Below are 17,506 nucleotides of genomic sequence, written 5' to 3' on the forward strand. Positions count from 1 at the left end.
ATATATATATATATATATATATATATATATATATATAGTAAGTTATGAAAGTATATATAATTCCGTGTTAATATTTTCCATAGGTAACCAGTGAATTTTTCACCAAATTTATACAAACGTGCTTAACACCGCATTTGTTTTTTGTACATGAACATTATACTACGCTACACATTCATGAGCATGTTACGAGTCCGTAATATAAAAAGTGTGTGTCTGGTTGATCTCAAGACCAATGTAAAGTTATTAGCATCCGTTCTGAATCATCACAAAGGTCACTACAGAAGATGCTCCTGATATTTTAGGGTTGGGCAAACTTTTGCAAAGATTTACAAGAATTAGAAAGCTATACCTAACTCTAAACCTAATCCATTAACCTATTCCTTAAACCTCATCTCTAATTAATACTTTTAACACTAATCCATTATCCCTAGCCTTTGCCCTAATCTCTAACCTTTGCTCTAACGCTAACTTATTCCCTAACTCTAATCCCTAACTATAATGCCAACCCTAATCCTAAACCGCAACCCCTAATTCTAACTCTAATTCTAACCTATTACCCCTAATGCTAGTATCTAATATTTACATCATATTGACAATAGCTTGAAGGTTGGCAATGGAAAAATAATGTCTAGCAAAAACCGAGTTTAACTAATCAAATGAAATCGTGTATCATCAATTTATCAAATCGTAATTGAGCCTCCGATACGTTTACGCTCAAAGAGCTCATAGCGAATGTGTGATGATTATAGGGTCTGACCTTAGTGCACCATTGTAACGCTACCCACACATGTCGCAAGGAACATAGAATAAGTAATAACTCGACTCTTTTTTTGTTTGTAACAACGACATTTATTTTCGGGTACTTACCCGATTAAACCGTGATCGTGCTTCTCCTCTCTGGCCTAAGTCTTTACGAACGTTGTTTTGAACGTGCTCTTGAACGTCATCCGCATCTCTAACGTGATCGTCTTTTCTAACGTGCTCTTTCTTCTTTTTATAGTCTTTTTCTTTTTCCTTGCCGTGACGTCATTTCGCACAGGGTTCGGTATTTGCATACAAGTATCCACGCTCTTATACACTATCAGCGGGCTGAACCAGACTCCTTCGATTTGTATTGTGCCGTACTGAGTTCTGGGGCACTCAACTCTGTGACTAAATTAGATCATTACCCTATTCCCGATACACATAACATAACCGCCATAATTCAAGACAAAACCATGTTCATCATTTTAGATCTTATCAGGGTTAATCAATATAATCAATTACAGCTTGAAGACATTTTCAAAAACGGTTACAACCATTCTGTTTATTATGAGTGGACGTATCTTAAGAATATCCGTTCATGTTTTTATTTATTTATTTTTTTTTTTTTTTACTCATGTTCACCCCTTACAAAGCATATCGCCACTTGTGCATAAGGGGCTACTATTTGTGGCCATGTCTAGGAAAGATTAACAAGATATTTGTTTATGTTACATTTAAACTTCTGCATATCAGTACAGCAAGGGAAGCAGGCAGCAGGAAGGGAATTCCAAAGTCTATCTGTTCGAGGGAATAAACTATTAGAATAGAAAGCTTTCTGCCATTTAGGGACAACAATAGTGAAGGGGTGAGATTTTATTGCTAAGCGGTTTTGTTGGATATATGTACGTCGAGGGAGTACAAGTGAAACAAGTTCATCAGAACACATTCCATTAAAATATTTGTAAAACAGGCAGAGTAATGCAACATTGTGATGATGTGACAGGGGCTGGAGTTTAGTTGTGTGGACCGATTAGAATGACAACTCTTTTTTGGACTTTATCTAACAGGGAGAGCTTAGTGACAGATGCACCATCCCAGATGTGGCAACAATACTCCATGTATGGGCGAATAGTGGATTTGTAAAGGTACAAGATACTCTTAGGCGTGAGTAGTCTTCTAGCTTGATAGAGGGAACCCATCTTCTTTGCAGCAGCTTTTGCAATGTCCTCTATGTATTTGTTCCAGTTCATATTGCCTGCAAATGTTGGATCGAGGAGTTTAAAGGTAGAATTCTCAAGTAGGGTGCTATTTGTTATGGATATAGGGGGTTGGAAAGGCATCTTGTATTACTATTTTTTTTATTATGAGTGAACGTATCTAAAGAATATCTATTCATGTTTATATAACGATCTTTTATTATGAGTGGGCGTATCTTAAAAATATCCGTTCCTGTTATTTTTTTTTTTTTTACTTTTTTATTATGAGTGGACGTATCTTAAGAATATCAGTTTTTGTTTTTATTACTTTTTTATTATGAGTGTACGTATCTTAAGAATATCCGTTTTTTGTCTTTATTCCTATTTTTATTATGAGTGGGCGTATCTAAAGAATATCTGTTCATGTTTATATTACTATTTTTTTTATTATGAGTGGACGTATCTTAAGAATATCTGTTCATGTTTATATTTCTATTTTTTTTATTATGAGTGGACTATCTTAAGAATATCCGTTGTTGTTTTTATTACTTTTTTATTATAAGTGAACGCATCTTAAGAATAGCTGTTCTTGTTATTCATTACTTTTTTATTATCAGTGGACGTATCTTAAGAATATAAAGTCTGCAGAACTTACGGGATTTAGATTTGCTTTATTCAAGTGGAAATTATCAGGCGCCTAAAAATAAGGCGTAAGTAAAGATGTACAATTATATGCGGTGATGGACGGGGAATAAAGATAAGGAGTATGAGGAAGAGGACGGAGAAGGAGGAAATATGTAGAGAGGATGAAGGAGAAAAGGGGATAAAAAGAGGGTGTCCAACGACAAGGGGGCGAGGATGAGGAGTACCATAACTACACAGCAGAAACAATAAAATAAAAATAGACAAAGCGGATGACGTCAAAGTGTGACATGTATTTTATTTTTCGTCTTCTTTCTTTTCAGCTTACTTTTCTTTTCTATTTTTCATCTTTTTTTTTTTTTTTTTTTTTTTAAATGGCGAAATTAAACAAGATGGGGACATCCAGTGCGGTTCCAATTACCCTGCTTAGAATTCTCCCAGATGAACGATAAATGTTATGACGATAACAGCTGTCTTCGTGTTGTTTGTTCGGACCAATATTTCAAAACAAACGGATACATATTTACTAGCTGAACGTACTAAAAAAGAAAACTGAGACTCCAGAAAATACATTGCCTAAGCATATGAATATAAATACAACATGATCAACATCTACCAAAAAAACTAAAAACGAATTTGATTTAATATTTTTTGGTCTCTGAAGAAAAGAAAATGGCCGCGAGTGAAAGGTTTACAACCTATGCATACAAAACGGTGGTCACTTCCTGTGTTCTTGTTCACCTGTTTCTAGCGACAGTTAAACCAGTCAAAGTGTCGGCGAAGAAAGATACTTTCCGATCCCAGAACTGCGTGTATGCTTTCAACCTGAACAAAAACTTTCTGCAGATCGTGTGCGGACAGAGTGCCGCGAAAAACTTTACTTTGGAAAAAATGCAGGCGTCGTCGAACGGTTTCAGGGGGAAAGACGCTTCATATACAGTGTCCGGGAAAAAGTACGATATCCGCAGAGCTTACGGGCGTAATATCGACGTGCCGCGGATCTTTTTCACACTTCCGGATAACGAGACAATAAAAGCGGTTCCAAATCTAGATTGGTTGCGAAATAATTCCAACAGGTTTGCACAGATTGAAAACCGGTTAATCTCATTTATTACAAACCTGAACAATGTAAGCGAAACTATTAAAGGTAAGTATACAAAAATAAGTTAACGCATTTTTCGCCATTGTCATTATCAATCATCATCATTGTCCTTATCATCGTCCTTATCATCGTTGTAGACATCATCGTCATCGTCATCGTCATCGTCATCATCATCTCGGTTTAACATTCGCTTTACATGTTGGCATGTGTTGGGCAGTTTTTAATTTTATGCCCAGGTCTTCATATATCCCTCTTTCAAGTACATTTTTATCACAGCTTTTAGAAATTTACTTCCGAACCTAGCTGGCCAGATCTTTACTTCTGTCTGTCTGTCTGTCTGTCTGTCTGTATGTATGTATGTATGTATGTATCTCTCTCTCTCTCTCTCTCTCTCTCTCTCTCCTCTTTCTCTCTTTCTCTCTCTCTCTCTCTTTCTCTCTCTCTCTCTCTCTTTCTCTCTCTCGGCCATCCTTATCACTTCCTCCGATATTTTCCTTTGGATTCCCCTGTCAACTGACTGTGCTACCTCAACTGTTCTACATCTATTAATTCAATAACTCTCAACTATTCTTTCATCACTCTATTCAGTTAAACTTTTGGTTTACGTGACGGCATGTGTTGGGTGACTGTTATAAATTGACTTCCAAAACTTATTTCTGACCAGGTTTTTATTGGTTCCTCTTTCTCTCAGGTCGATGTTTATCAATTCCTCTCATATCTTTTTCTTCGCCTATCTCTGTCAACTGGACCTGCTATCTCAACTGTTCTACGTCTACTATCCCACATTATTTTAGTATCATTTCCGGTTTACGTTTATTTAACGTGCTGACGGGTTAAGCGGACTGTAGACTTTATTTCCAAACTAACCTATCTGGCTAGTCCTTGAATTATCCTTCTTTCTCTCAAGTTCATCTTTATCACTTACTCCTATTTTCCTTGTCATACACCTGCCAACTAATACCAATACCTCAATTGTTCTAACACTCGTCTAGCCAAAACCACTATCAATAATTTTCCCCACTCTTTATCTGTGCCTAAACCTAAATGTAGATTCCATGAACAAAGCTTTTCTTAGAACTGCACACATGTGAAACTCTTTTCCGATTGTCTGCTTTCCAGCTGACTACAATCTGATTGTCTTCAAGTCCAACGTAAACAAGTTCTTGATGAACCCTCCCCCTAAGTAATTCAATTTATAAAATTCCCACTACTTATGTTTACTACGCTATAATCACATTGACTAATGTATACCCATTAACCCTTATCCTCTAGTGGTCTCAGGGCCTTGATAATTTAAGAGCATGGATAATTCCTGTTTTTCTTGCAATCCTTTTTTTTCTTCTTCTTTGGATAATGTTTGAACGTTCTGTTCGAGTGTAAAAAGAAATTTGCCGTACTCGCGACAGTTTTCGATTTTCATGAGTCGTCTTCAGGCGAGTGATAAATAAAAAAATTGTGTGTTGGAGGTTACCCAGCGAGGGTGGAGGGTGCATTTACTCGGTTAGCTAAGAGACATAATCTAACCACTTAAGGGTTTTGGAACCGTGTGCGCCATGCTCATGCGGGGAACACGAACTCCAACTTAGTAACTACAACGTCAAACTGATTCTTTTCTCGAAATATTCTATTTTTTAATGTGCCATTGCCTTTGTCTTTGTTTCCATGCATACCATATTTAACCGACAAATAACTTTTTATCTTTATCTTTTTCCTAATCCTAACAAATAATTTTTCGTTTTACAGATGGTAATATGGGTCTGAAACGACGTTTGAGAAAACTATCGCAAATAAAGAACGAGGCCGGTGGCTCAAACGAGGAAGAAAAGGAAGCATACCTTTCATACTTACAAAACCAGCAATTCGTCGTTGGCAATTACTTTGTGTTACAGAACCGTTTACTCACCGAATTGACCAGCACCGTGAACACACTTACTCAATTCACTCGAAAGGTATTTGAGAAAATGCTAAATATGACCGCAGAGCACGAGAAGGGGGTCCAATACCTCGGACGAACGTTGGCAGGATTAAAAGACGAACTTCTCTCGCACCAAATTAATTCTGTTTCCGCTTCGAATTTTAAAGATTTCAAAGGTGAGTTACGTTATATCAGGACCTCTCGAACTGTAGGCATTGATTAATTGAATGAAAGATTAGAAAAGAAAAGAAAACAGGTGTGCGCTTGCAACAACCATATTGTTTTAGGCTATAATTTTTCTTAGAATGATAAACAAAAAGAAATTCGTATAAAATTGTACAATTAGTTAAAACATCAGTTTATGAAAAACCAGAATATTCATATATATGCATATGTATATGTATGTGTATATACGCATACCTTGACATATATATCCATATCCATATACATACATATATATATATGCATATATATATATATGAATATATATTATATATGATAATACATGCATAAATATATATCCATGCATATGCATATACATACAACTATATATATATACGACTATATATATATATATATATATATATATATATATATATACACACACACACAAGTATGAACATACTCCTATAAAGATTACATGTATTGATATTCATATCAAAAACTCTTTTTTCTATTTATTTAAAAAAATAGATACAACTTGTTATATATGAGTCGTGGAATTTCATTCATTTGCAAGCGATCAAGCTAATTTACATATTTTTTAAACATTCGCTTTAATTAATTCCCTATTGTTTTTTTTTGGGGGGGGGTTCTTTTTTCAGTTTTCTTATGGGATTTAGTTAACTATTACGTGTAATTATATTCATGTAGATGTTTTACATGATTTATACTTGCGTAATATTTTCGTAAAAAGGTTATAGTAAACACAAACCCTTTTCTATATATGATTATATATATATGTGTGTGTGTGTGTGTGTGTGTGTGTGTGTGTGTGTGTGTGTGTGTGTGTGTGTGTGTGTGTGTGTGTGTGTGTGTGTGTGCGTATATATCTATAATCAAACTTAAATTCATCATTAAAGAATTAACAATAACTCGTCAACTAAAGAACTTTTTGACACTCACAAAATCTTTTATAATGTTGCCCCAGCAGATAGCGATTACAAGAACACAAAATTAGAATACATTAAGTATACATTATGAACTAATAGACTTAAGAAGAAAGACTTAAAATAAAAACCGATTGGTTTACGCCTCTTTTTAACACAATGGTTAAAACTAACCTACGAAAAGATTTCTAAATCTTATTAAACTACATTTTCTCCTAGCAACATTCTCCACATTTTTAATAATACTATTAAATTTAACTGTGATTATTGTAATAATTTAGACAAAATGATAGAAAATCGCAATAATAAAATTCTAAAAGAAAATACCAAAATAAAATTAAGAACCCCAAAACATGTAGTTGTATAAACAAGTCAGACTGTCCCCTTTCTGTATTTTGCTACAGCTTGATCTTCCTGTGATTGTTTCCAAGTTTTATTCTATTTCTTCTTATGATTTTACTTTGGTTAGTTTTAAGGGATCAAAGGGAACTTGATTTTATCACAATTTGAATGTATATCCAATAGATAGATGTTGTTCCCTTTATGGTTGCTCGCTGTATTTTGTGCCAGTTTGGTCTTCCAGGGATTGTTTTCAGAAATTTCTTAAGATTTTGTTTTTATTAGGCCAGTTGCTTCTATCACAACTGGAATAATGTTGATTTCTTTTGGTCCTGATATCTTTGTTATGTTTTCCCATTCAACTGTATTAATCCTTTGCTTTTCTTAACATTAGGTCAGTTACTCCTATCACAACAAGCATAATATATGCTTTTTTCAGAGTCCATATAGTCTTTAAGGATTGTTTTCAGAAATTTCTTAAGATTTTGTTTTCATTAGGCCAGTTGCTTCTATCACAACTGGAATAATGTTGATTTCTTTCAGGAGACCATGTCGCTTTTAAATCATAACATTGTAAACTGTTGTTTACTAGGCGAATATAAAAGAAGATGGAGATCCTACTATAAACAAATATCATATTGGTCGGACAGAAAATGCATTCAAAGAAAGATATACATAAGCCATAAATGCCCCTTCTTTAATCCAGATTATAACCATAAAACTTCACTTTCTTTATATTACCAATAACTAATAAAGAACAAACTTACACCATTTGTTAAATGTGAATTTCTTTAAAAGATCTTGTTAATTCTTAGATTCCTCATGTTTTCTATGCTTAAAAGAAAAACTATTTATTATAAAATTTAAAAAAAAATAAAGATATCGATTAATTGAAGGCATTATAAATCACACCCTTTGGTCGCCTGCATACCCTCTAAATTCAACTTTAATATAATTAAATTTATATCGACGTTCTTGATTTTCGTTTTCTTATATCCTTTAAAACATTTTACCTAAGTTTATAATTACCTATACTATCTACTTAAATTTATATCTAATGGTGATAATGCAAGGCGTTTACTCACTTTTATCCTATCACTACCTCACTTATACGACTACAACTTTTTTGTATTATCTCCTACCTTCGATCTTCGAATGCCGACGAAAAAAGTGACCCCTCCTTGTAGAAAGCGATTTAGTTGACGGTGAAATAATGATTTTTTTTCGCCAGCTTTTGGATATTTTGTCGGTGGAAGGACTGAACTTTCAAACGATACCAATTTTGTCAGTGTCTGTGAAGAAACATCTTGCTGCTCAACTCCCTACTTAGAGTGTCCCTGTAAGCATGGTCCCTAATTCACATGTGTCAAAAGTTTTAGCGGACATACACACAAACACACAAATACAGAAGCAGACAGGTGAGATTTATATAATAGACTAGTGGGAGGTACCCGGCGTGGCCCGGGTGTGTAGAGGTGGCGTAGTAACGATATTGAGCAAGGGCGAGGCGTTAAAAAAAGAGCATGGAAAAATAAAAGAAGAGATAAAAACAAGAAAATAAAGAAGAAGCGAAATGATCCTGTTTAAATGTTAAAACTTTCGACAACAAAAATATCAATCCGTTACATGGGCTCTAACGTGAAATCCGGAGGTTAGGACGTGGCCCCTATATCAACTGCTCCACGGCGACGTCTTCGAATTAATGTTGTGTTTTTTTTTTTCATTTCAACTAATTCAAGAAAGAATGCTCGATGCGCATGTGTGGTTGCCGAAGTGGTTTAAGCAGGAACGATATTTTGCGACCCACCCTTCTTTTAAACGATCATATCTATACGAAATAATTGATTGTTTTTTTTTTCTAATTTTCACATATTCGACTGAGACAACGCTCTTTCAGATGGTACCAGTTTCGATCCGATTAGGGACTCATACAAACACACACACATACATTCTGCTTTTTATATATTAGTTCAAATTTGTTTCTTTAAGTCTGTATTTGTACTATTATAGTAATTCTGGGAATGCATAAGTATTTATTTGTATTTATGTATATTTATATATAATATATATGTTGTATGCGCTTGTGTTGTTGTGTATATTAATTTATGTATGTAATTATATTATATATAGAGAGATATACATACATATATATATATATATAATTACGTACATAAATTAATATACACAACAACACAAGCGCATACAACACATACATTATAAATAGTTGATCTACATCTAGGAAACCAAACTAAACAATACATATGTGTGTGTGTGTGTGTGTGTGTGTGTGTGTGTGTGTGTGTGTGTGCATATGCTAGCTAGACGCCCGGCATTTCCCCATCGTACCATTCGCTTCCACATGATATTTTAATTTATTTAGAACGTGTACGTATTATTATAAAATCAATAAATATTATAGAATCAATCCTCTTTTTTGGGGGCTCCCTCAGTCTTTGACAGACTATGGTTACCCAGGAAAGGATGTCTGCGCGTGAAATCTTACTGGCAGGAGGTGCGCAACCTCTAGCCACACCTCTCCCGAATCAGCATTGTTAAATACCAGTGGCAAGTGAAGTGTACAAAACGACTAGAAACAAATTCCGAGATGAGCGTAGAGCACATACAGCGCCTAGAATGGTCACCCATCTGGTACTAGCCAGGCTCAACTTTGCTTAACTTCGTTGATCTGGCGAGAACCGGTGTTTCAACGCGAATATGCCGTATATATAAGCAATTCTCTATTGAATATTTGTACTACGGGTAATAATTTACCCAGCGAACTAATTCGAAAAAATAATAAAAATTTTAAAAAATAATAATGATAACATCGTGCATCAAATTCCGCCCGTGTTTGTTTACAATATCGCGTCAGCTGATATTTGAGCTTAACGATGAATGCCATGGAAAAGTCACTTCTAATTAATGTTTATGTTTAAAATATGCAAACGAAGTAATGATTTTCGGGGATTTTAAATTGCACCTCCTCTTTTGCCATAAATTGAACTCATTAACAAATAAAACTAAAAGTAAATGGTGAGGTACACCTGGGCTTGCACAGGAGGTTATTCGATCTGTAGTCGAATCCTCTACCACTGAGTTATATCTCCAGATGACAAGAACTCTGATATTTTTAAGAAGAAATGGTTTGCTGATATTTTATTATAATCTCCTTTAGTCAGTAACGTAAAATATTCCACTGTAAAATTATTATTTTTTTAAGAAAAAAGACTATTTTTAGGATCAGATTTTTTCGATTTTCGATACTTCTTGAGTGAATTTCTGTACAAAACATATTTAGGAACACTGCCAGACATATAAATTACTTTTGTGTAAAATTTTCAAAATATATGGCTCAGCTGTTCAGAATCTATGAGGAAATAAACTCGCACACACACAACAACGGGATATATATATATATATATATATATATATATATATATATATATATATATATATATATATATATATATATATAAAGCTGATCACATATAATGATAGAAGATGTATCGAGACACAGGAAAGGGTATGTTTGGTCTCGCAGAACGGAGGTTCATTAAAATTGTAGGGTCTGCGTTCGCGCCTGGTTCACAAAGTATGGAAATAAAAAATTTAAAAATTAAGAAAAGCGTTTACAAGTGTTTTTGATATAGATGTACATAAGAATATTTTGATAAGTATGTTTTAACTTAAATAGGGATGGTATAATAAAATTGGGGGGGTCTGCGTTCGCGCCTGGTCTCCATAGAATGGAAATAGGCACAAACTTTAATAAAGACTTTTCATATCTATCTGCGTAAGTATACTTTGATAATTATGTTTCAGTTTGAAGAAATATTGTATAACAAAATTATGGGGTGTTCGTTCGCACCTGACCTCCATAGAATGGAAATATGTTACAAAGTTTAACAAGGTTTTTTTTATATAGATCCACACAATATTGTGATAAGTGTTTCAGTGTGAACAGGTATGGTATAATAAATTGTGGAGTTTATCTATTTTATTTTTACTTTCATCATATTTTGCTTTGGTTTTGATACCCTCAAATTCAACCAAAATGTACAACCCTTTCTTTTCATAACCTATCATACTTTCATAAATCATAGTCCATTTTCTGTAGGCTGTTTTTGCACCCAGTTAACGACGGGTACTTTTGCTAGTATATATATATATATAAAGCTGACCGTCTGTGTGTATGTGTCTGGTCACGAATAGGCTCCTATATGGTTGACTATTATAGAAAACTGATCACATATAATGCTAGAAGAGGTATCGAGAGACAGGAATGGGTATGCTTGATCTGGCATAATGATGATTCATTAAAATTGTGGAGTCTGCGTACGCGCCTGGTCCACAAAGTATTGAAATAAAAAAAGTAAAAATTAAAAAAAAACGTTTACAAGTGTTTTTGATATAGACGTACATAATATATTTTGATAAGTATGTTTTAACTTAAATAGGAATGGTATAATAAAATTGGGGGGGGTCTGCGTTCGCGCCTGGCCTCCATAGAATGGAAATAGGCACAAACATTAATAAAGACTTTTCATATCTATCTGCGTAAGTATACTTTGATAATTATGTTTCAGTTTGAAGAAATATTGTATAACAAAATTATGGGGTGTTCGTTCGCACCTGACCTCCATAGAATGGAAATATGTCACAAAGTTTAACAAGGTATTTTTTATATTTAAACCCACACAATATTGTGATAAGTGTTTCAGTGTGAACAGGTATGGTATAATAAATTATGGGGTTTATCTATTTTATTTTTACTTTCATCATATTTTGCTTTGGTTTTGATACCCCCAAATTCGAAGCTATCTCTTACAACCCTTTCTTTTCAAAACCTATCATGCTTTCATAAATCAGAGTCATATATATATATATATATATATATATATATATACACACACACACACATATGCGTATATGCATATATATACACACATATATAAAAATATATGTATGCGTATGTACATATATACATATATTTTATATACATATATATAAGCATATATATATATATACATATACATATATATATACATATATATATATATATATATATATATATATATATATATATATATATAGATAGATAGATATATACAGTGTGACCTAAAAAACAAAAGCTGAATTGAAGTCATCTAGAACACATGCTATAGAACGGAGAAAAAAAGGCTAAAGACCCTTGTGTTTTGATGTGATTTTTTCAATATAATAAACTAGTTATTACCAAAGTTTCATTTCATTCGGACAAAACATTAAGAAATGGGACCTAATTAGAGTTGGGGCCCATTTTTTATGGTCACCCTATATATATATATATATATATATATATATATATATATATATATATATATATATATATATATATATATATATATATATATTTGAAAATTTTCCGGGGGGTACAGAATTTTATAACGGCTAAATACAGACCAAAAAGCATGATGAATTGATCTAGCTGATAATTAAACTACTCAGTCTAATATTCACAGGTAACATAAATTTGAACAAATACATAGAAGACATTGCTAAGGTTGCTGTAAAGAATGTGGGTTCCCTGTATCGCACTAAAAAATACTCACACTAGACAGTATCCTATATTGCTATGAAGCCATGCATGGAATACCGTTCTCACATATTAGTCGGTTCATCAATTACAAATCTCTCGGAGAGGGTCCAATAAAGTCTCCAAGCTATTCCGTACCATCAACCAAGTACTAACCTCTGCCTTAATACCGCAATATTACACCCCTGCGCTTGTTTTACAAATATTTTAATGTAATTTGCTTTGACGTACTCGTAGCACCGGTGTTCGCTCGACATAAATATCCCCGATTAACCCGAAAAGCAACAAAATTCCTCCCCTTCACTGCAGAGGTCCCCCGATACCAAAAAGCCTTCTACTCTGAAAGTTTATTCCCTCAGATTTTTTCATCTCCTCAATGTGTTCTGCTTCCCCGATTGTGCCAACATGCAAAATGCAATGTGAACAAACATCTTGCTGCTCAACTCCCTACTTGGAGTGTCCCTGTAAGCATGATCCCTAATTCACAGCGGTCCCTCATGTTTTGGTGGCAATTTGCCTTGTCTAAGTAAAGGCATAAACAAAGTTTAATTTCAACGGTACTTAATATTAATTTGTTTACTTATATTTGTGTCTTTCAGGTGACTGTGCCGTGAAGGAACTGGTAGGGATTGGCAAAATCATCAGAAACATCAAAGTCGGCGTCCAGAAAGGTTGTATAATGCGAGATGTGATTCCAGAGAACTCCGAGAAAACTTGGCTAATGTACGGTTACTCTGGTTCAAACACGCTAGTCGAGTACGACACCGAACTCGCTCTCAGGCACGAGCTTGTTAGCAAGACGTACGAACTGCCTTTCTATTGTGAAGGGACGGGCCAAGTGATTTACAAGAACGCTCTCTATTGTCTAAAGTCAAAAAGTAACATTATGATCCGTTACGACCTTGGCGGGTCGGCATATATCGACGAATACCCACTTGAAGAGGCCGGTGTTCACAACAGTTATCCTTACCAGAACGGTATCCTAAGTGATGTTGATTTCGCTGTGGATGAAAACGGCCTTTGGGTCGTGTACTCAACGATGAAAGCCGACGGAAAGGTGGTGCTTAGTAAGCTGAACGATGTCACAATGGAACTTGAGAAGACGTGGGTGACTAATTTCCCTAAAAATCTGCTTCTAAATACGTTCATGGTGTGCGGAGTTCTGTACGGTGTGGAAGCGCCCCCGGCATCGAAAGCCTTTATTCGATACCAGTACAACACCAAAACGGGCGTGGACACCGTAATGGGGGCAAACAGAATAACCTTGCCGACTCTCAATACTGAAGAAAGGGTTAACGTGGCCATGTTGGATTATAACGCTATGGACAAAAATCTTTATGTTTGGAATAATTTCGGGCAAGTTGAAACTTACCCAGTTATGTTCAGAGCAAAGGGTTAGATGGTAAAAGTGCAGAATAGTTACCAGCCGAGAAATGGATAAAGAAATAAACACTTTTAATAATTTATACCTAACGCAATTTTAATTAACTGTCGACACTTTTAACATGCTGAAACTGTTCTTTTAAGTTTTTTGTCTTACATTTTTTACTTAATTCTAACATGTATTTTTGAGATGCGTAAAAAAGATGGCGACCTATCACTAAAGTGTTGAGAGAAGGAAAGGTTATGTCTCCATATAATAATGAATAAATAATAACTTACCTTGCCACTAATCTTAAGTCCGCGTGGAAATTTCCCTTTCTTTTCCAAAAAGATTTTGTTAAACCATACATAACTGCCTATGTTTAGCGAAATAAACCGAAGTTAGGCTATCCATTTTTGTTTTAATGTCACCCGAATATCGAAATTAAATTCTGATATAAAAATGAACATTACAATTTCCACGCGTTAAAAGTATACAGGGCGGTAAAAAGAATTATTCTACTTTATTTGTTGAACATTCTTTGCTGCTTTTATTTTTATTTAATTTTTGTATAATTTATCGATTGTTAACTATTATGCACTTTTATCGGTTAGACATTGTAATGAAAGCACAGACGCATCCAATAATTTAAACATGTTTTTTTCTTATCAGTGTACACATAATCTGTCAATAATTACATTTTATAGTAGAAGCTATAGAGTGACATTATTTTTTTTAATTTGTTTTTGCTGGTGTTTTGTGTGTGTTTTTCGATTTGTTCTGTTTTGTTTTGTGTTGTTGTTGTTGCTGCAGCAGCAGCAGCAGCAATTTCCCCCCTATTTGTGAACATATTTTCGCCTGCTGGTGTTATTGTTTTATGTGACTTGACCGAGGCATAGCCAAGACATTTATATTTATCTATAGTTTTGCCCAAATACCTTGTGGGTTATTAAACAACTAATCGGGTAACACCGGAGATGGTCCTATTTTTTCCGATTTTGACCCGATCAGTCTAAGCTGTGGGTTGGAGTAGATGATAAAAAGATGGTTCTCAGAAGAGCAGATCGTGCATCTGGCAATACTTCATTTTTTATGTTATATATATATATATATATATATATATATATATATATATATATATATATATATATATACATATATATATATATATATATATATATATATATATATATATATATATATATATATATATATATACTAGTGTTGGTTCAATTAATCGGAATCGGAAAAATCGGAAAATTTAGAGGTTTCGGAATCGGTATCGGAATCGGTATCGGAATCGAAAAGATTGGTGCCTATTTTCCGATGCCAAAACGATTCTTTTAATTGTCTTTTTTTATTTGATTTTGTTTAAAGCAAAATCTTCCATTGCTGGTGATAATGATAAATAATAAATATTTATTGATTTTAAAATACCAGTAAAGCTAAAATCGATAGATCATCCTCCACAAGTGTATTTTGATGTTTAGGAAAATATCTGCATATTTAACATGTGTTTTTACGAAAATCTTATAGTTAAATAATTAGAGATTTATAAAGAATCGGAATCGGTAATTATATCGAAATCGGGAATTTAGCACGGTATCAGTAATCGTATCGGAATCAGGAAAATATTAGAATCGTCCCATCACTAATATATATATATATATATATACACTTGTGCCCGATATTATTCATACCCCTCGGATCTTTGAGATTTCTATAAGAATATTGCTCAAACCAGAAGGTAGACAATATTAAAGGGATTTCAAACAATAAATCAAGCATAAGCATTTAATTTAAACTCAACAAATAAATAAATTATGCAAGTTTGAAACAGTATACAAAGAAAAACAATAATGGCACTAGTTCAAAATTATTCATACCTCTCTTACTAATAGTCAATAGCATGCCCTTTATTCTTAATAACTGCCTGTAACCGTTTTAGATATTTATCAACAAGGTTTTTACAAGCATCAACACTGATTTTTTACCATTCTTCAATGCAGTAGTTCTCCAAATCCCTCAAATTTCTAGGTTTCCGCTTTTTAACCTTAGTTTTCAATATGTGCCAGAGGTTTTCGATAGGGTTCAGGTCGGGACTCTGGCTAGGCCATTCCAAAATATTAATTTGATTATCCTCAAACCATTTCTTGACTATTTTGGCAGTATGTTTTGGATCATTATCCTATTGAAGGACCCAGTTTGGTCCTAAATGGAGCTTCTCCGCATCCTGTCTAATGTTTTTCTGGAGTATCTCCAAATATTGCTCCTTCTTCATGGTTCCATCTATCTTGACCAAACTACCTGGACCACTAGCCGAAAAGGAGCCCCAAAACATTAGGCTACCACCACCATGTTTCACCGTGGGTATGGTGTTCTTTGGGTTGTAAGCTTCTCCTTTCTTCCTCCAAACGTAAGAAGCATCCATATGGCCAAACAATTCAATTTTTGTTTCGTCAGTCCACAAAATACTTGAGAAAACGGACTCTGAAGAATTCACATGGGTCCTAGCAAACTTTAGACGTGCTGCAAGGTGTTTTCCGGTGTGCAATGGAGTCCTTCTTAGTCTTCTTCCTTTCAGACCATTTTCATGCAGAGTTCTTTGCAATGTTTGCCTTGATATTTTTATGCCAGAAGACTCCAGATTTTCTAAAATGTCCTTAGTAGTGGTGGTTGGATTTGCATTAACACTGCTTACAATATCCCTGGTGGCTCTAGCAGACAGTTTCCTTTTCCTTCCTCTACCAATCAAGTTGTTTGTTGTGTGGTGGCTCTGGAATTTTTTGATGATGCTCTGTACTGTTGCTGTAGGGACCTCAAATTTCTTGGAAATTGACTTGTAAGCTAAACCATCCTTATGTGAATTCACAATTTTAGTCCTAAGATCATTACTAAGCTCTTTTTTCTTCCCCATTCTAATAATTTTTATTCTTTTATTGGTTTTCAGTTGATATCATTTTAATTTCTGAAAAATGCAAAAAACGAAATGAAATTAATCAAAGGTTGTATAAAAGCATTCAAAATAAGAATCAAACAGGAAACAAACAGTCAGAAACTCGATTAATACTGAAAAAATAAGGGGGTATGATTATTTTTGAACATTGCAGATTTTATAAATAGCTGTATATTTCTTTTATTACAAGTATCCCGAGATTTTAAAATGACGAAAATGATCAGAAGAGGTTTATTAAGAATATGTATCAATATGGACGTAAACAATAAATTCTTACAAAGTTACATCTAATAAACTCAATTTTCAAGGAGGGGTATGAATAATATCGGGCACAAGTGTGTATATATATATATATATATATATTTATATATATATATATATAGAGAGAGAGAGAGAGACAGAGAGAGAGAGAGAGAGAGATAGATACACACACACAAGTGTACATATAGATATATATATATAGATATATATATATATATATATATATATATATATATATATACACGCGCGCACACACAAATATATATATATATATATATATATATATATATATATATATATATAT

General features: G+C 33.8%; 1 protein-coding gene across 1 annotated transcript; it reads left to right on the plus strand.

Moving 5' to 3' along the window:
- The first annotated feature begins 2,843 nt into the window (after window positions 1-2,843).
- On the plus strand, window positions 2,844-14,697 carry LOC145268258 (noelin-3-like). The gene is made up of 3 exons (XM_080123604.1): window positions 2,844-3,729; window positions 5,428-5,775; window positions 13,222-14,697. The coding sequence occupies exons 1-3, from the start codon at window positions 3,255-3,257 to the stop codon at window positions 14,019-14,021; spliced, it is 1,623 nt and encodes a 540-aa protein (XP_079979730.1). The 5' UTR covers window positions 2,844-3,254; the 3' UTR covers window positions 14,022-14,697.
- The last annotated feature ends 2,809 nt before the right edge of the window (window positions 14,698-17,506 follow it).

The sequence above is a fragment of the Euprymna scolopes genome, chromosome 43 (assembly GCF_053919585.1).
Source record: "Euprymna scolopes isolate OS-2025 chromosome 43, ASM5391958v1, whole genome shotgun sequence".
NCBI classification, from domain to species: domain Eukaryota; kingdom Metazoa; phylum Mollusca; class Cephalopoda; order Sepiida; family Sepiolidae; genus Euprymna; species Euprymna scolopes.

Excerpts from the sequence above, each read along its gene's own strand:
- LOC145268258 (XM_080123604.1), top strand. The coding sequence starts at position 3,255 with ATGGCCGCGAGTGAAAGGTTTACAACCTATGCATACAAAACGGTGGTC. Across the intron at positions 3,730-5,427 it reads TGTAAGCGAAACTATTAAAG|ATGGTAATATGGGTCTGAAA; the intron begins GTAAGTATACAA and ends TTCGTTTTACAG. Across the intron at positions 5,776-13,221 it reads GAATTTTAAAGATTTCAAAG|GTGACTGTGCCGTGAAGGAA; the intron begins GTGAGTTACGTT and ends TGTGTCTTTCAG.